The sequence below is a fragment of the Rhea americana genome, unplaced genomic scaffold, assembly GCF_003343005.1.
Source record: "Rhea americana isolate MKP2758 unplaced genomic scaffold, rheAme1 scaffold_287, whole genome shotgun sequence".
Lineage (NCBI taxonomy): Eukaryota > Metazoa > Chordata > Aves > Rheiformes > Rheidae > Rhea > Rhea americana.
This window is the reverse complement of record NW_028186409.1, coordinates 212652-232272: the sequence shown is the minus strand read 5'-3', so window position 1 is coordinate 232272 and position 19621 is coordinate 212652. Positions and strand designations below refer to the sequence as shown.

General features: G+C 53.1%; 1 protein-coding gene across 1 annotated transcript; it reads left to right on the top strand.

The window, feature by feature from the left end:
• Positions 1 to 6: 6 nt before the first annotated feature.
• Positions 7 to 19557, top strand: SMARCD2 (SWI/SNF related BAF chromatin remodeling complex subunit D2). Its single transcript, XM_085308933.1, has 13 exons — positions 7 to 19; positions 11248 to 11432; positions 13704 to 13746; positions 14338 to 14460; positions 14600 to 14719; positions 14914 to 15009; positions 15671 to 15772; positions 16116 to 16277; positions 16670 to 16767; positions 17128 to 17263; positions 17473 to 17595; positions 17788 to 17889; positions 18286 to 19557. Exons 2-13 carry the CDS (start codon positions 11257 to 11259, stop codon positions 18337 to 18339), a joined length of 1335 nt encoding a protein of 444 aa, XP_085165059.1. The 5' UTR covers positions 7 to 19; positions 11248 to 11256; the 3' UTR covers positions 18340 to 19557.
• The last annotated feature ends 64 nt before the right edge of the window (positions 19558 to 19621 follow it).

Below are 19621 nucleotides of genomic sequence, written 5' to 3'. Positions count from 1 at the left end.
GGCCGCCGCGCAGTACCAGGTGAGGCCTGGGCCGCTCGCGGCGGGCGGGCTCCTCGCGCGGCGCCCTGGGCGCGCGCGTGGGGGGCGGATGAGGGGGGAGGCGCCGGTCCCCACTCGGGGCAGGGCCCGGCACCGGCCACGAGTGGGGCTGGCTCGTCCCCGCTGGGGGCAGGGTGAGGCTGGGCTCCCTGCGTGAGCGTGGGGGTGGGCGCCGTGGGTGCCGGCCAGGCCCCACGGCGGGGGCAGGATGCAGCAGGGGCTCCCTGGGCACCCGTGGGGGTGCTGGCTGGGCCCCACTCAGGGCAGCGTGTCGTGGGGCTCCCAGCACTGGTGGGCTGCGGCTGCCCCGTTCCTCRCGGCAGCGTCTCCGGAGGCCGCGGCCGGGTCCCGTTCCCCTCGCCGGGGGGCTCCGGCAGTGCCGAGGTCCCGCTCGGTGGAGGGTGCACCCGGGGCACCGTTTCCCTCTCCGCTGCTGGCACCAGCTCGTGGGAAGCCTGGTCCTGCCCGAAGCTGGGAGAAGATGGATATCCCTGCGCGGGATGTGCCAATTACCATCCGTCCCGCTCCTCTCGCGGGACCCAGGATCTGCACTCAAATCCTGTCTGGAGTGTAGAAAGTCCCTTTCAATAACCCCAGGGTGTTTGGTGCCTCCTGGAAGGGAGGTTGGAGGGCGAAATTTTACTTGAAAGCGCGGTCCGAGCTGTGCCGGTTGGGATTCGGCGGCTTTGTTTGGCGTTGGTGTCCGGAGAGGTCTGGTGGGCAGCCCCAAAGGTGCCGTGTTAGCAGCTCACTGCCCTTCAGCAAGGCAGGAAAAGTTCCTTTCTTTTGTTGTTTTTTTATTTTCTTTTGTTGTTTTTTTGTCTTTTGGGGAATGTGTGTATGGGGACAAAATGAAACATGCTGCAGGAATGTACTTGAATCCAACCGTGCTCTTATGTGTTCCAGATCCCCTCTGCTTTCCCAGTGGAGAATCGCACGGGGGTTGAATGTGCCCTTTAGCAGCTTCTCAGTCTTCAGCGGGAAGTGCTTTTGACCAGGGGAAAGAAGTAAACTGGCAGAGTGGCTGCTTTGCCTACGGCCTTGGCAGTTAGGACGGAGGAAATATGACCAGCACGCTAGGGCAGCGTTTCCTTATTTTTGAGGCCCTTTAAATAAATGTAGTTAGGAGCAAATGCCCAGTGAGAATCTGGTGTCCTCTGCCGTTACAGATGAGGTAACCGAGGTACAATAGACCCATATTTTCAAGTGGTAATCATTTTGGAGAGAAATGAAGGCAGCTGCTGCCAAACCTCTATTTCCAGAAAATGCTTTGAGATTTTTATCTCCTAGCACAACTCTGTTGCTCTAAAACCCTACTTCTTAAGATGGCAGCTCTGTCGGCATGGGTAATATTATGAGTTCCCAATTAAATCCTAGATAACATTATTTTCTTACAACTTCCAGCAGGTAGGAGGTCTCCATGCACTCGGTATAGTGGACCCAGCTCCTTCAGAGTAGCTGCGTGTGCCGTCTTTTCTTGTTCTTCATGGTTTCTAACCACTTAAAAATCYCCATAAAAGTTGCTAGCAGCTGAATGTTTGGCAGCATTGCTGTGCAAATCCCATCCATTTTAGCAGCACAGAGTGATAGTCCGGGTCTGCTGTAAACACCCAGCAGGAACCAATGCGTGTAACTCCATATCTGGGCTGCGGTGAGACCCAGGGACCACAGGCTGTTCATCTGCTGGGCTGAGAAGAAACAGTTTTGGAGCAGAGGAGGCACAAGCCACTCCAAGATGAGGTCATGTGTCTAACTGCAGCTTTGCAACCATTTCTCATTGCACAGAGCTTCCTTGAAGCATATTTATATGCATCTTTTGCAAATTTAGGGGTAACTATTTAAAGTACCGGATGCATATTTTCAAAAGGAAGCTGAAGGGRTGAGGAGATGATGGGAGAGCAGAGCAATGCTTGTTAAGCTTGGGAGAAAGAGCAGAGACATTSAAGTGCCTCTAAAGTGGATCTGATCAATGAGTAGCCCTTGAGAAGCCAAAASCAGTGAAACTGTTCTCTTTTCTACCTGAATGTTTTGTGAACAGTATATTTTAACTGACACTCAAGTTTCTGCTTCTCCCTGTGTGCACAGCTTGCCTKTTAGTTGGCTCTTGTGCACATGGTGATTATTTTGAAGAGGTTAGGCTTCTGATTTAAAGCAATTTCTTCCAGTCATTCTTTGGAAGTGGAGGAGCCCAGTTATGCAACAGATTCTTAGTCTCTACTGATCGCCACCTTCAGAGCTGCCACATTATTTGCATGGATTAAAACTTAAGAAAAAAAAAATCAAGCCAAGGGAATTTCCAACTTGTAAACTTAATTAATACAAAATGAGGAAGCAACCTGAGTAGCCTTAAAACACGGAAGAGCCCTGAAGTGAAAATCGAGATGGCGTATCCAAAGCCAATCTGAGCATTAACCAACGGTTGCAATTGTAACTTGATTCGAAGGCCTTTCAGGMCAGGAGAGATCTTCTCGTTTACCCTGACCTGCAGCACAGCAGGTTGCAAAACACAGCCTGGGAGCTGTGTGTCTGGCTTAAGCAGCCAGTTTTGAGTAAATAGGCTAACATATGCACTTCTTCCACCCGTGCTGGCCATAACACTGTGATCAAAGCAGGTGTTTGGAGCGTACGGCTGGCATAGGGTGAGACCCTGAGCATATGCCGCTGAATTGCGGTATTTGGTAAACTGAAGCCGCAGGAAAGCAGGATGCAGCTAGGTCTGCGGGGTGGTTCGAGCTCCGCAGTGGCAGCGCGCAGTGAGCGTTCCTGGTGTCTGGCTAGGAATTGTGTCTGGCTGGCGGTGCGCTTGAGGAGCTGCCTTGGAGTGGGAGGGCTGAGCGGGTATAATCAATACGATCTGTTCTTTGTTTTGCAATTTTCAGGCAGGGAAAAACGGCCCCTCCTCACCACGAGTGGTCACCCCAGCTGTACCCACAGAACTTCTCTAGGGGGTAGTGACTCAGGCCCTGTTTGCTCTGTTATGCCCTGCTTTAATGAAGAGCTTAATTCGTTACTTGGGCACTGGAGGACACAACAGCCCTCAGTGACTCTCATCTACACCAGTGAGCGCTTAGGGGCTTTTAAATCAGTGGATTATTACACATATGTTAATCCTTTGACATCCTTGTGTCTGCTGGTTATTCACTAGCAGCTCACACAGGGAATTTGAGAAAGCAGCTCCTTTGGGCACCGTGGCTGAGTCCTGGTTTTCTGTCACATGGTGGTGGCAGACCGGGGGGCCTAATGGTAGCTGAGACTGCCAGAGCAGCCAGACACTGCTCCTGTATCTGCAGCAGAAAGGAGAGGGTTTTTTCAGTAGGATGATCAGGAAATGGATGATCAGCTGAGCTTCAGCAGGGCACTTGGCAGCGTGTTTGTGTGCAGAGCCCTGGTCTCTGTCCCTGTGCAGCCTGCCAGTTCGCCCGTTCACGTGGGCACCTGGAGGACCTGCACAGAGGTCACTGTTGAAGGGTTTGGCAGGAGTGTGGTTCAGGGGAACGGCTGCCTGGAAAATGGGGAGCATACAGCTTCCACATAAAGCAGGCTTCTGCATCAACTTGAAGGCTCATTGGAAACCAAATTCAGTTCACACCCCTAGCAGAGAACGATGAGTGCTGGGGAGCAAAAAGATAGGTGTCTAGGGAGGTTTTAGAAGGAGATGAAGCTCAAACGTAGTGCAGAGAGTGAAGATAAGGTTTTGAAGGGATGTCAGCCAGTTACAGTCSATGTAGCTCATGAGCAGAGAAAACTTGCCTCCAGCCTTTCTTGCTTGCCAGGTAGAGGTGTGGCAGCAGAAGCTGAGTCCTGGGATGGAGCCCTACCCTCAGCATCTTGTGACACAGGCGGTTTGTGCTGGCCAGAGTAAAACCAGCAAGAGGAGGAATTTCTTCTGTTTATTAGGTTTCTAGTTTAGGGGATTAGGAGACTCTTCCCGAGTTAACACATGGACACTGTGGTAGGGAACAAGCTTGATTCTGTGGCACAGCAGCCGTCAGTTCTTTAACTCAAGGCCTGCGGTGGAGTGTGGGCTCTGTACAAAATGGTGCTCTGSCCTTGAAGTTACCCTGGGCTAATGCTTTACTGGCACAGCTAGGTGGCATAAAGCAGTGTAAGTTAAGTGCCCTGTTAGGAAGGGTTTTCATTGACACTTGCTGACAAGAAGGAATCCTATTTCCGGGGCACTGAAGGGCTGTTGCAATCCAAACAACTGCTAACTAAATAATTTCTGAGGAACCGGGAGGTTGCAGTTGCTTGGATTCTTTCTGTACAAAGCTCTGGACGCGTACCATCGAGGCAGATCCTATCTTGGGGCTTACAGTTTGCACAACCCTTCTAATTCAGAACGGRTAGCATGTGTATGTATCTGTTAGCGATGCAAGAAGTTCACTTGGAGAAGGACTCGCCTGTGGACTATCCTTGTGGATTGGTAGGGGCATTAGGAAAGAAACAGGTMCCTCTAAGCAGGATGCAGTTGTGGCTCTGTGATTTAGTTGCTGAGAAAAAAGCAGTGTGAAAGAAAGTGAAGTAATGCTTCTTTGAGAAGTYAGTGCAGGCAGTCTGGACTTGAGGAGCTGGCAGAGGGTAACATGCTCATCACTAATACGGAGCCACATTATGAATGCTGAAAAATGGAGTGGCCTGCAAGCGCTGGAGTGTATGCAGTCCAGCACGGGAGAGGAGGAGAAAGCAGTGTTTCTGCTCTTTGAGAAAGGTTTGGTGTGGCTCAGCATGGGCTCGAGGAGAAGGGCTTGGGCTGGAGCTGCAGCAGAAAGCAGGAATCTGCCTCTTGCCCGGCTGCGTGGGTGTGATGCTGCTTGGGCTGTGAAACCCCACCCTTCTCAGGGGAGATGGTTTCCAAGGCAGGTTTCATCAGAGAGACTCAACATTGGAGATAAATTAAGTGATGATACAAAACAGATAAATACTATCCTCTTGGGGTAGAAGAGAGGAAGGCAGAAACAGAACCCAGGGAACCCTTTGTTTCTGCTGAGGCAAGTGACAACGAAGTACTGCCAGGTAGAAAACACCTCCAGAACTTGCTGTTGAAGACTCCTATTCCACAGGATCTTCCCAAGGACTTCTCTGTCGAGTGGGAACCCAACACCCTTGTTCCTGCCTGCTGTTACACCCATGCTAGGGTTTGATTCCCAGTGACCTTTATTTTCTCCTGCTGGCTGCATTCTTCTCTCCTCAGACTTGCTGTTTTGTTTTTTTGGTTCCTACTCCATGTCTTGCCTCCTGCCAGTAAAATTTCCCAAAAGGATGGCCTTATCTTTCTTTGTTGTTTTTCAGGGAGAGCAGTTTATCATGGCGCTGCAGCATGTCAGTGCTAGGTGGAAGTCCCAGACTTGAACTGGAGCATCAGTTTTGTAAGCTTGCCAAGCCCTTGTGGTGTGGAAGCTGCTGAGAAAACCTGWCTAGAAATGGCCTTTCCTCTGTGGACCCCGAGTGTTGCCGTGTATAAACCCGGTGTGCTTGTACTGTGTCCCCCGTTCTCTCTGTAGCAGAGGGCAGCAAAACTGCTGCTTCGGTCCTGGCACAAGCATCTGGACTGTGCTGCTTCTTCAGCTTGCGTTGAGGCAGTCAGGACCTCTGACCTGTAACATCTGTGGTTTCAGATGTGAAACCACAAACAGACAGGTTTGTCTAGACCCAAATATCAGCTGGTGCTTGATASGCTGCCAGCGTGTGTCTTAAATCTGTTCAATTTCTTTGGCTGTTCCTTTGCCCTTCTCCTTTTAATTTACTACTTCCTCGTGCTCAGTTTTTAGTTGAAATGTGATCTAACTTTTGAAGCTACTTCTGTATCAAAGTACTGCTGATCTTCCAAGCATAACAAGTCACGTTCCTGCAGCAGCGTGTGTGCAGTTCTGGGCCTGCTGGGAGCAAGGTGCTGTGCAAGGGCTTGTAGCAAACGAGAACATCTTAACAAGAGTACCTTCCGGCTGAAGATCTTGGTCTGCGTCGTCAGCACTAACCCAGGCACTGCTGGCGTCCTCCCAAGATAGATTTGCTCACAGATAAGAACTAAGGCACGGAGGGGAAGCGTGGTTTCGGAGGTATGCTTTGCAGGCTTGGTTTGTCCAAGCAGTGTGGAATGCTGCATTGAGCGGGTGGCTTCAGAGAGTCAAGCTTTCCTTGAGATCAGCCTGGAGTTGATCTAAAATCCTGTTTGAACGGAGTCTGTGTGTCGTGATGGGAGGTGCTGCTGTTTGGACTTGTGGGGTTTCTGAAGGGACTTGCAGGAAGAGCCTTCACCTGGCCCTTGTCCAGGCTTTGCTTCCAAAGCCTCAGGCGAGGATGCATGTGGGCTTTCACTCATTAAAAGTTAGTGTGTACAAAGTTTGATCACTCCTTTCCGGACAGAACAAAATGGGATGTTTGTCAGGAAAGCCCCGTTCAAATTTTTTTTWWAATTTYTATTTTAATGAGCCCTTCTCAAGGTTCACTCTGGACAGTTTGTAGGAAGCTGTTGTAACTGAAACCTCCTGAATCCAAAAATATGAGGCAGAGCAAGGACTGCACTCTGATCTGCAGTACAAATGCTACAGAGCAGGACTGGAGCTCTGGGGCAGTAGCTTAGCTGAGCTTCAGCCCTCTTGCGAGCATTAATCCTTCACACCGTGASCCTTGGGTTCCTTGTGAGGAGCTAGTGCACAGGCACGGTGGGATGCGCTTTTATTTGCAGTACAGATGGTCCTCATGTTTGTGCTGTGCTTAGGAAGAGCCTTTCCTGTCACTGGGGAGCTGCAGGAAAGAATTGTGTTCTTTGAACAGCAATGAAGACTGGCTCTTGACCTGCCTTCCAAACTGCTGTCTTTTTTCAAACTTGCTCTTGCAGATCTGCCCTTCGATTTCTTACTCCCTTTTTTTTTTTTTTTTTTTTTTGTTGCTACTAGCATCTCATTTCTGGCCTGCCCTTCCTTAAGAAGGGGTCTTTGGCAAGTGCACAGGCTTCTGTCATGCGAGCGAACGTCCATCACGAAGCTTTCCAAACTCACATTAGATCCAATTGAGGCTGACTCTAAACAGAGCTCCCCAAATGCAAAAGGCCTGTGCATTGACCTGGGATGAACTGCTAAACTACAGCCAGCCCCTATTCGTTCTTTCAACTTTGGCAGGGAACAGAAACAAGCTGTTTTCTGTCCCGTTTCCAAATGGCTCTCCTCATTCTCCACGGGGAACTCTGGATGGGATCCAGCTTGTTCCTTAGACTGGAGCTTGCAAGATTTGCCCTTTGTTCGCCCCACTGGCAGGAGCAGCACAAGGAGGTCGAGGCAGTGGGGCAGAGAGGGTGGCTGAGACAGCATCTGGAAGGACTCGGACAGTAGCACTGCCGGAGGAGAATGGGTGGAAGGAATGCCCCAGCCAAGTCCAAGAAACATTATTAGCCAGAAAGAATCTGAGGAAGGTCCTCTTGGTTTGAACTGGTTTAATAAAATTTCCTGAATTTAAGCCTCTTGCATTGTGCTATTCTCAGGGCTTCTGAAGGGTGCTGGAGGCACACTTTACCCTGCTGGGCTGTAATGCTGCTTAATGGCTTAGCCAGAGATTTAGGGCTGCAGTGTTTGAGCTCAGTGTTGGGTGCTTGCAACCRTCAGGCAGAGAGTGAGGTGACTGGTGGTCACTTATCAGCCCCAGACAAGGATGTGGTTGCTGATTGAACCTGACACAAAAGCTGCCCTGTCTTGCTGTGCGACTTCTCCGTTAGCTCTTTGGAARTCTTGAGGATAAAACAGAGAAAATCTGCACAGAGGATTCTGCCTTTCCTTTTTTACTCCTCGAAAGGATCCAGTGCGTGTCCCTGATGGGCTGTAGCTCTCCCTCCAGACAGCTTAACTGTGGCTGATGATTCTCAGTCACTTGTGCAAGCTATGTTAAAACCAAGTATAAAAGATGCATTCATCCCTGTACTGATTTTTCTCCTACCAACAGAAGGTCTCTTTCTGGAAGCARATAACTTCTATGGCCTTTCTATGGCCAGATAAACTTGCAGAAGWCTTTGAACAGAAGATTGTCACTTGTGAGCTTTCAAAGACCTTCTGAATTGACTTCAAATGGCCTCAAAATCTCTCATTTTGGGAAGATTCAGGAATCTGACCAAAGAAGCAGCACAGCAAGCTAGTAGGGACTCTTGGGGCCTGGTTTTTAGAGCAATGAGAAGTGTAGAGCCTGGGGTCAGGAGCTGGTAATCACCTCAGCAAAAGCCAAGTGATGTAGCCAAGATGGCTGCTGACAGTGTCCCCCATCCAAATGCTCGGGTTGCGGGAGGCTGCTTGCAATCCCCCAAGTTAGAGGTTGAGAATGTGCGTGGACTCAGACTGGTTGCACCGTGGTGGCACTGCTCTTCAGTGTCCTGCATGTGCCAGCAGCATCTGAGAAACACCCCGTGGGCAGGTGTTTCCTAGAAAGCCATCCGTCTCCTCTGTGCTCCCGGTGGCTCTAGAGGGCTCCCTGGGGTACAAAGCTGTAGGGCCCTGCGAAGTGACCAAGTGCAGTCATGTCCTTACGTAGCTTTCCATATTTCCCAGGTTCTACTTTGCTAATTAAAAGTTTCACAGCCTCTTCTCGGGGTTTATCTGTTCTCCAAAAGGCCTCGCAGGCTGAGTCTGTTAGCGTGGCTGCTGGAGTGCAGCTGTGCCGCGCTGGCTCAACGCAGCCCTTATCCCACTGCTGCATCATTTATTTATTTATTTATTTATTTGTGTGTCATGAGGATGCAGATCTCAGGCCTGCCCCTCCTGATAGCTCTGCCTTTGAGGATTTCTTGACGACAAACCCTGCGAAACTGGGTTCTTGCTTTAGCGATTTTGGCAAAAGAGGTGATACTGGCCACGGTCAGCCCTTGGCAGTGCTTGTGCAGTCCTGCTTGTCATGAGGCATTGCACAAATGTGGCTGATCAAAAAGAGAGAAACATCTGGGGGCTGTTAGGGGAAAAAATTAGCTCTTGCCTTGGAGCTCTCTGCTTTTCTGCCCTTGGCAGGCAGTGGGAGGGGGTGATGCTAAAGTCTTGCACATGTGCTGGGTGGTGAAACGGCTCTGCCAGGTGAGATGTTTTACCAGCACTGGGGACACGCACACCAGAAGCAGATGGCCACCTCCAGCTTCCTTCACCCTCGCTTCTGCATCRCGAGAGGTGATCACAGCGCTGGTGCTCACCCCATCCTGAGGCAGATTAGTGAGCCAAGGATCTGAAGGTGCTGCTTCAGAGCGACACCGAGCAAAGGTGAAAACAACATATGATTGTGCAAGCGGTCCCGTCTGCTTGCCCTGTGTGCGTATTTTTGAACCTCCACATGCAGCACTAATTCCGGCACTTCCTGGCCTGTTGGTGCTCGACTTCCCAGCTGTAATCTGCTTTCAGATGGAGAGGTTGATACGTTGCGGGCTCTCCTGTTGAAGTTGGCATTTCCTGAGATACCAGGGCCCCAGGCCTTGTTAGCTGGCAGGAGAACCTTYCCCTTGTTGCCCAGCAACTTGTACACAGTCCACTCCACTGGTCTGTTTGCCTTCCCTGGCTCCTCTGCTCTACCAGAGAGGAGGTGAGTKGGTTTTAGCTCTGGCTGCCCGTCCAATAAGCCCACCTTTGGCTGCCTACACCTGGGAAAGCTGCAGTGGGTGGTCTGCTGGAGGCACTTTCGCATCCCTACCCCTCCCAAGACTCGCCGCTGGGGCAACGCGGTGGGGAGGTTGTCCTGCTGCTGTCCTGGAGAAGACTGCTTTCAGGGCAGCTGCTAGCTGGGTGTGTTTGCGAGCTCCCACTCATCACGAGCGGGGTTTGTGCTGGGATTAATGCTCGTATGCAAATAAATTTGTCGGCCCACAGCTGGGTTCCCCGCTCCTTTGGGAGATCAAGGTAGCTTCGTTCAGTCTTCTTCACAGAACAGGCATGCCCCGYGTGCACCAGCTTTTCTGCAGGAAGCAAAGGTGGGAGGGGAGCAGTGAGGGTTATCCTAGCTTGTTGAGGAGCCTGTGGCAGCAGAGAAATGTTGTTCTGCTGGCTTGGTGGCTTTCCTAGACTAACCAGCTCCTTGGCAGCAGGGAGCACGCAGATCAAAGGATCCCAGAAGGCAGTTGGCTTAAACTGCTATTTGAAGCGTGCTGGAGCACGTAGGGGTGGGCAGTCATTTATGGGGTGCTCTAACCGTTTCTCAAGTACCTGAGGGCTGTGTAATGTAGACCTGATAGTACTAGCAGTGTAGGCTTGCTGATGCCACCTTGCAAAAGCACTCTGCTCCAGGGGAYGTGGAAGGACTCTGAATGCTTCCCTGGCTCAAGACTCTTCGCAGGAAGCATTAGGTTTCAGGTTGAGGCCTTGTGAGTGCTTTTCTGGCCCTTAGTTAGAGAGCTGGAGTGAGCTCTTGCCTACATCAGGCCTGAYCTGACCCCGTTTCCTGTGCCTGAGGAGGGCTGCATCCTGCTCAGCTTCCTTCCTGCATGCCAGCATTGTGCACGGTGCTTTGGGGAAGTGGGCTAATCCTAATCCCTTCCCATGTGTCACATCTACCAGCAGCAGTGCTTTCTGGAGAGGAGCCCGTGCAGCACTACTGCACAACCCGTGGTGGTGCTAGCCCCCTATGCCRGTAACACTTAGCCCCAGCAGCTCATGGTGTCCATAGGGTGGAGGCTTTGCAGATAYTGGCCTTGGTGACCTGGTTTGTGCCCCTCCAGGTTTGGCATTTCTTACTGTGTGGGGAGAAGCATGGCGATGGCGTGGGCCTGTGCACAGACCTTGTCCCACTCCTGGGGAAGCAAGCGCTGTTGGCAGGGTTTCCCCCGCGCCAGCAGCCTCTGTTCCTGTCCGTTAGCAGGAGTGTAGGGGCCCCTGTGGTCGCTGCTTCTGCTCTTCTCAGTTCTGCTTTCCTGTCACCCTTTCTAGAGCRCTGAAGGCCACAGCTCACCAAGCAACGGTTCCTGATGTCCTTTCCTCCTCCCTCCCGCTGAGTCATCCCCTACCCTGTCCTTCACCCACACTTTGAGGAGCAGGGATACGGCTGTAATGCTAGGGATGGGGTCCTTGGAAATCTCTCTTGGAGAAATAAAGGTGCCAGCAGGGCTTGGTAAGGTCTTGGGAGCTGCATTTCCTCCATGTGGCACCTGCTTCGAGCTGATTAGCAACCAGTGATGATCACATCAGGGGCTGTAGCTTGGGACAAGCTTCCTGGCAGAGCAGCGTTTAACATACATGTTTTCTCTCTCCCCGCTGCTAGCGTCCTGGGATGCCACCAGGAAGCCGGATGCCTATGGCAGGACTGCAGGTGGGACCCCCAGGAGCTCCCCCCTATGGAGCAGCCTCTCCGATGAGACCTGGCCTGCCGCAGTCCATGATGGATCCCTTTAGGAAACGTCTGCTTGCTCCCCAGTCGCAGCCACCGCTGGCCAGCCAGAGGAGAGGGTAAGGAGTTGGTGCCCTCCTGTGCTGGGGGCAGATGGGAGAGCGCTCACAGCAGGGTGATGGGGTTAATGTGCTGGGTCTGGCCGCTGTCTCCTAGTTGCACTTCTGCCGCAGAAACCCTCAGCTTCCTCTGCCTCCCTGCCTGTCTGCAGAGGGGTGAGCTGCCTGCTAGAGGGGAGGCAGTGAGCACTACTAGCCTGCAAACTCCTCCAGCTGGCCCCACCAGCGGGTAGGAAGCCTGCCAAAGCTTGGCACTGGGATGCGATAGCAGTGGGTGGAGATGGGGACAGAGATCACTTGGCTGGCCGCTTCCCTGCACTCTGATCTCCACGCCAGTAACCGAAAAGCCTCACCACGTGCGTTTGCAGTTGCCAGAGGCTGCAGCATGGGCTCTGTCTTTCCCCTTCTCACAAGGGGTTGTGCTGCATCCTGGCACTGGCGAGCACAGGCATAATTGGCAACCGTTTCCCTCCCCTTGCAGGAGGCAATTGGAGGTGCAGAGAGTGTTTCTGTTCCCAGGCAGTGTCAACAGGCCATTGGGGGGGGCACGAGGGTTACAGGTTGCAGAGACACTCCCTGAAGCTGTGGTCTCGGTATGACTGTTCATTTGGGCTGGTTTCTGTGAGCTGTGGGGCTCTGCCAGCAACTCCTCAGTTGTTTACGATTCTTCTAAGCCCTTTGGTCTGTTCCTGTTTTCAAGAGGGCTTCTTGATTACTTTAGGCTGTTTCTCAGGGCTGGATCTCATGGTCTTAATGGATATTCAGGTCCGGTTCCCTGCCCGGGTTGTGTGGTGGGGCTGGAAGCTGGTGGGTCTATTGACTTAGCCAAACTGAGCAAAATGGCTTTGTGATCCCTTTGCAGAGCTTTGCGCTTGGAGAGTTACTGTCTTTCTATGCTGCTGGTGGGAAAGCAGTGGCTGCTTGGTGCTCCAGAGCAAATTGGAAATTAAGGAAAAGGGGCAGTTCACTAAACAAGGGTGTAAGCAGCCAGATAAGACGGCAGCTCTATTCCTGTGAGCAGGCAATAGGTCTGTATGGGGGTCAGCAATGCCTCAAGTGTGGAGCTGTRTGGCTGGGTGCAGGGTCTGTGCTGGCTGTGCTGCCTCATTCCTGTCGAGGAGACTAGGACCTACCAGCTGTTAATAAGGTGGCCAAATCACGCAGGACGGAAATACTCAATGGGATGCCCAGCTTATTTGGTGGAAAAGCTGAAAGAGGCACCCCACACTTAGGTAGACCTGGCCTTGCAGTGTGCTGCTCCTGCTTGAGCAACTATGGGAGGAAGGGAGCCTGCAGTGCCCAGGAAGGGAGGCAAGCCCAGAGTGTTGGGACCAGTTGCTGTGGTCAGATAGGGTGTTACAAGCTTAGAAGAAGCTAAAATGGCTCTGAGCAAGGCTGCAACTCTGTAGTGGCACTGAAAGCCCAAAATCCGTTACTTCTAGCCTGCAATGGTTTTAGCCCCGTAATGGCAAGGATGATCTGTATTTCAGCTATTCGGTTTCTTAGGGAGCTCCTGGAACTCACTAGAGTTCTCTGAGCTTTAGTTTGTAGCTTTGGGAGAATGTGATGGCCAGTTCCAGAATGAGAATAAGAGAGTATTGTACTACAAATAGATCAGAGCTGGAGCAAGCCTGAAGTTGTAGCTTTGGCTTGTACCCTCTTCTGCTTGCTTCTGTCCACTTTGAGCAAGTGCAGTGCAGTGAATTGGGCCTGGGGATTGGATTTCCTTCCCTGACGGTGTATTTTAGAGGTCCAACACCTTCCTCTCTAAAAGACGTCTTGGCTTGCCCATGGGGCTATAATTCTTTCTTTATTTGCTTTCCAGCACTGACCCAATGGTTTGTGCTCTAGATGCTTTTATGGCCTTTCTTTGTTCCCCTTCTGCAACTTCAGAACACCCATCACATGGGAAAGCTTGGAAAAGGGAACTTGTTCCCTCAAATCATTCAGTGCCCTGCGACAGGAGCCTTAACTCAGCCTGGCTCAGGTTGAGACATCTGCTTGGCACACAGCTGGCATTGCCAGTGTAAATCCCTTCCCTAGAGCCCGGCACTATTCATGGTGTTGATGGAGCCAGAGGTGTGACCAGGCTCCTGGTGTATAAGCAGAGTTTGCTGGTGGCCCCCAGACCTGCTGCTACCTGAACCTGGGCCATGCAGTAGCTTCCACTTGGCAGACAGCAAAGCCCAATGTGCCATGTACAGAGGGCTTTAGTATCTTGGTTTTTTGGTTTGGGTTTTTTTTTTTTCACTGTCTTCATGCTTCTTGCAGGGTGAAAAGGAGGAAGATGGCTGACAAGGTCCTACCGCAGCGGGTGAGTGCTGCTTTGGCACTGACAAACTGGGTAGCAGCATGGGGAAGGAACTGAGCTGCTGGAAGGAGGTGATGCATCTGCGTTGCCTTCCCAGGGCAGCAGGGGAGACAAGATCTCTGTTTGAGCAGACTCTCACTGGATTTCGTCCTGCCTTCCCTGGCTTTTCTGCTCAGTCCCAAACTGGCCTGGAAGTCAACCCTCTGCTGGGGTAGCAGGAGAGGTTCAGAGTGCACATGGGTTGGACAGCCAGGACTTTGGGTAAACAAGGATCAGCAGTGCCTTGGAATGGAAACCCCAGGTAGCTTCTGAGCCTCTCTCCTGGGGCGTGTGGGTCCCTCTAGACAACCTAGGGTTACGTTCATCCGTYTGTGACACTGGGCAGACTCCTGGACACAGTGGCAGGCTCCAAACTGCTCCACTGCTCCACAGCTGGGGAAAGCTTTGCAGAGCTTTAGAAAGGAGCAATTGTGCTGTCGTGACAGGCTGGTTGCTTGTTTACTCCTTGGGCTATTGGTCCGCCTGGGGCTTTGCCCGAGGGTGATGCCGGTGGTGATCTCAGCATGTGAAAGACTGACCATCTCCATTTGACAGATCCGGGAGCTGGTCCCAGAATCCCAGGCTTACATGGACCTCCTCGCCTTTGAGCGCAAACTGGACCAAACCATTGCTCGAAAGAGGATGGAGATTCAAGAGGCCATTAAGAAACCACTGACGGTGTGTGGCAGCCCTGGCCAGTTGGGAGAGCAAGTAGCTGTGGGGAGGGGGAAAGTGAGGGAACCTGCAAGGTGGGTGCCGCTGTGAGTGCTCACCCTCTCACTCCAGRCATCCCCCTTTTTGTTTTTCTGTTCCACAGCAAAAGCGGAAGCTGAGGATYTATATCTCTAATACCTTCACCCCGGCCAAAGAAGAAGGGGAGGGTGGTGAGCGTGTGGCCTCGTGGGAGCTACGTGTGGAGGGCAAATTGCTGGAGGACGTAAGGATGTGGGCAGGGATTGGGGCTAGAGTCTGCAGGCTGGTTGGGGGCGGGGGGAGGTTCTGYTGGTTTTGTGAGAGTCTCTGAGATTGATATGGCTCTCTGAGTTTCCCAGGTGCTGGAGGCAATGTTCTGGGCTGAGGCGCTCTGTGGCTGGCAGTATCAGGCCAARCCTGTAGTGCTCTGTTTTGCAGCCAAGCAAGCAGAAGAGGAAGTTCTCTTCCTTTTTCAAGAGCCTCGTCATCGAGCTGGATAAAGAGCTGTATGGGCCAGACAACCATCTGGTGGAGGTAAGACGCACACAGTGGGGCTGCAGGACGCTTTCAGCTCTGCTGTAAGGCTGGCTGTGCATCTAGGGCAGGATGAGGAGAGCCTTTGGCCCCAGTAGGCAGAGGGAGGTAGATGGGTGCTGCTGCTTGCCCTGTGGGTGCTTGGCTCCTGTGCTCACTGCCYAAGTGCAAAAGGGGATCAAGCAACGCTTGCACGGTGCTGTGAGTGGAGAGAGGTGGGGACGTGGTGCTGTGTGCGCAGAGGAGCAGTGCTGAGCCTTCCCTAGGGACCAGGCTGCTGCACTTTCCAGGCTTAAGCTTATGGCTGCGTTTTTCTCTGTGGTGCTGGCCAGCGGCCCAGGGTGGCCTGCCCTGTCCCCTCACCTGGAGGTCTCCCAGCAGCAACTGCAGCAAGCTCACCCATGGCTGCTTGGCTCTTAACCCTGTCCTGCCTGGGGCTGCAGCTGGGCAGGGATACTCGAGGGACACGTCTGAGTCCTGAGGTGATGGTGCAGTCCTGCCTGCATGAGCAAGGGATGGGATCCAGGCTGTCTGCATCTGGTAGACCCCTGCGCAGAGCCTTAGCACCGGCTCTGCTGGCTCTTGACTGCAGAGGGCATTAGCAGGTGTCTTGGGCGTTTTGTAGTCCTGGAGCTGAGCACTGTCCCCTGATTTCTTGTAGTGGCACCGGTTGCCCACAACGCAGGAGACTGATGGCTTCCAAGTGAAGCGTCCTGGTGACGTCAATGTGAAATGCACCCTGCTGCTCATGCTGGATCACCAGGTAGGGGCCCCAGGGTTGTGCGGGTGCTGGTTGTGCCCTGCTGTCCTTCCTCCAGCATGGCCCAACTGTATGGGGTGGACAGGAGGGCACACACCCAGGCCTAGGCTGGGACAGAGCCTTGTCTGTAGCTGTCAGGGTGCTGTGGGGTTGTATGCTGTGGTGCAGAAGTGCAGAGTGGAGTAGGAAAGGAGCACAGRGGGGCTCCAGGCATGGATCTCACATCCTGCAGACAAAAGGCACCCTCATGTATGAAACAAGGACTGTGTGAGGCCCCATGCCTGCGGGAGGAGTYCTTCCAGGTCCTAGACTCCCTTAACCCTAATGGGCCTGTGTGTCCCTGCAGCCACCACAGTACAAACTGGACCCTCGCCTGGCTCGCCTGCTTGGGGTGCACACCCAGACCCGTGCCAGCATCATGCAAGCACTCTGGCTCTACATCAAGCACAACAAGCTGCAGGACAGTCACGAGAAGGAGTACATCAACTGCAACCGCTACTTCCGCCAGGTCAGCCCCATCCGTCCTCCGTATGTGCTCCTGGCTGCGTGCCTGCTGCAGARCTCTGCAGCCTCAGCCCAGCCCTTGCCCTGCTGCAGTAGCATGGTTTGTCTAAGCTGCTGCTGGGAGGAGAGCACCTATCCCAATCCTAGCAAGGCCAGCAGCAAAAGCATCTTTCCTGGCTTGAAATGAGCATCCCAGACCACTGTCCCTTTCAGTCTCTGTTCCTGATTTATGTCCTTCTCCCCCCACCACCCCTTTTGGGCTCTGGCTTGCATCCGTGAGTTTGCCATGCATAAATCAGGACTGGGTGAGTTCTCCCTCTCCTGCCTGGCCCTTTCCGCAGCAAGCTGAAGGAGCCCCTGGCATGGGCAGCTAATGCTCTGCTGTGCCCCCTCCAGATCTTTAACTGTGTCCGCATGCGCTTCTCTGAGATCCCCATGAAGCTGGCAGGGCTCCTGCAGCACCCAGATCCCATCATCATCAACCACACCATCAGGTAGGGGCAGCAGGCCATGCTGGGTAGTGTTCCTGGGGGGTGGTGGGSTCTGTCACCACAGGATGGGCTGCCCCGTGCAGCAGCACAGGGACAAGATAGTTCCCTCAGGTGAGGTGCGGGAGTGGAGGGCAGTATCCACAGGTGGTATGAGGCCTAAAGCCCAAAGCAGCACTGAATGCAAGTCATTCAGGAGAGGAGAATGGTTCAGACTAATTGAGAGGCTTCTTGGGATAATCAGGTGGGGCTGGGGTGGTAGTGGACTGCTTATATTGCTGTTGGTGGGGTGGGGGGTTGTATTCACTCCTATGGGAGAGTGGAGGCCGGGGATGTCCCTCCCACTAATGACTTGTCTTACCCCAGCGTGGACCCCAATGACCAGAAGAAGACTGCCTGCTATGACATTGATGTGGAGGTGGACGATCCCCTCAAAGCTCAGATGAGCAACTTCCTGGCTTCTACCACCAACCAGCAGGAGATTGCCTCCCTGGATGCCAAGGTGCAGAGACTCCCATGAGGTGCCAGCCCTGCCTGGAAGCTGGTGGCAGGGCTGGGACTTGTGGGGTTAGACTGGGCTCAGTGCTGCAGAGAGCTTTGGAGGAGCGTGGTGCCAGCTCTACCCTCCTGTTTTGGGGGACTTTGAACAATTCTAGCTACTGCTCAGACATGCCCCCCCCAGCCTTCTCTCACCTCTTACCATCTTCCTAGATTCATGAGACCATTGAATCCATCAACCAGCTGAAGACGCAGCGTGATTTCATGCTGAGTTTCAGCAACAACCCACAGGACTTCATCCAGGAATGGATCAAATCTCAGAGGAGGGACCTTAAGGTAAAACCCTGGGGCTGGGCAGGAGAGGAGCAGGGCACATGAGGAGAGCTACCTGCCCCAACTGCAGGGGCAGCACCCAGGCTCCAGCAGTGCCTGGCAGCTGGCGGCTGGCCTGGTCCTGTGGCAGGGTAAGGGGCTGAGGAGAGGTCCGGGCGGTGGTGCTCAGCACATCGCACCCTGTGCTTTGCTCAGATCATAACCGATGTCATCGGAAACCCCGAGGAGGAGAGAAGAGCAGAGTTCTACCAGCAGCCCTGGGCACAAGAGGCTGTGGGGAGACACATCTTTGCCAAGGTGGGTTCCTTGCTAGGTGGTAGGATGCGGGCTCTTGCCTGCCTTGCCCTGTATACCAGTCCTGGCCTCTTCCCCTCTGCCCCCAAAGCTCCTCCAAGGAGGAACTTTGAGCTTCCTGCTGTCTCCATGAATATGAAATGGAAAAATTCAAATGGAGAAAAAGGGTGGAAGTATAAAACAAGAGGAGGTTGTACAGCAGGAAATAAAGTGCTCAGGTGGGGCCCAGAAGGGTGCTGCTGAGATAGCAGCTGGGGGCAGAAAGGAGGCCAATCAGTGAACAAGGGCAGGAACTGCTTGCATGGAATGGACTGATCCTCTGGAAAGGATAAGGGCAGCTAGTAGCATGGGTCAGCTGAGTCCCTCTCCCTGCCTGACCACCCCACTGCTCTTCCCCAGGTCCAGCAGCGCCGGCAGGAACTGGAACAAGTGCTCGGGATCCGCCTCACCTAAGAGGCTGGTGGGGGCTCAGGAGCGTCCCTCTCCTCTCCCTGCTGCCTGAGCCTGATGGTACTTCTTACTGGAATCAAATACAGCACTTGCACAAAGCCTACGTGCCTGTAGGGAGTCGGAGCCACTAGTAACCCCTGGGCTCCCCTTGGCCAGGAAGCTCTAGCCAAAGGCAGAGTAGTGGAGGTTCCCCTGGTTTCCCCCTAAGTCCTGCTCTAGCCCTTCTGTTAATGCATCCTGCTTTTGCATCATGCTGCTTGCCTCTCCCCAAGCATTGAATGCAGCCCCTCTGCAAGCATGTTCTCCTGCTTGCTCCCCTCCTCTCCCTGCCTCTGGCCAAAGCCCTCCTGGAGTTGCTGCCCAGCAGGGAAAGCTGCCTGTGCCGGAGGGGGAGGCACTGCCTGCCCTGCCAGCCCTCCCTGGCCCAGCCTCTCCCAGCCACCGCAAGGGCAGGCCTGGCCCTGCCGCTCTTCAACCAAAGTTTGTCCATTCCAAACGCCAGCCCCGCTGGTGCCCAATGTTTTGCACTATTTTTGTGAACAGGTTTTATAAAAAGGAAGCTTTTTGTACAGTGGGTTTGTATTTGATTAATATATTGAGTTCTTCTTACTGCACTCATTGCCTCAATCTATGCAGTGGATTCATGGTGTTCTCAAGGGCTGGCTTGGCCCAGGCTGTTCTTTTTATATGTAACCAAGTTTTTAGTCTTGAGTTTTTGACAATCAGTTAATTACTCCACCCCCTGCTGTTTTACATATGTAGTGACTTGTCTTGTGATTGATACGAGGTATCTGGGGCAGAGGGGTAGCTCTGCCCCGAGGAGGCTGCAGGCAAGGGGGTCGGCTTGGCTATAAGCTGAGGGTCAGAGGGCCCTGGGGGGTATGAGAACTGGAGACGCTGGAGTTAAGGGTTGGGGAGAGGGGGGCAGCTGCAGTGCTGGGAATGAGACTGGTGCCACCACCCRCCAGACCTGCTGAAGTGCCTTTACCCACTCGAGCCTCTGCTGCCCCTTGCCTGCAAACTCCTTGTGGCGTTGGCCTTGCCAGCTGCAGCTGGCACAGTGGCTGTGAGCGGAGCAGTCCTGCCTCCTCTGCGTAGTCACAGGCAGAAGGGGGGGTGTTTACATATTCACAGGGTGTATGGCTCAGGGGTGCCTGCTCTGCCTCTTGTGTAACCATTTTGTCTATTTTGGATATTTTCTAATAAAAACAGTTAGCAGCAGCTGGTTGTGTGTCTACCGGGGGTTTCTGGTCACAGCACAGGCTTCCCCTTTCGTAGCCCTTCG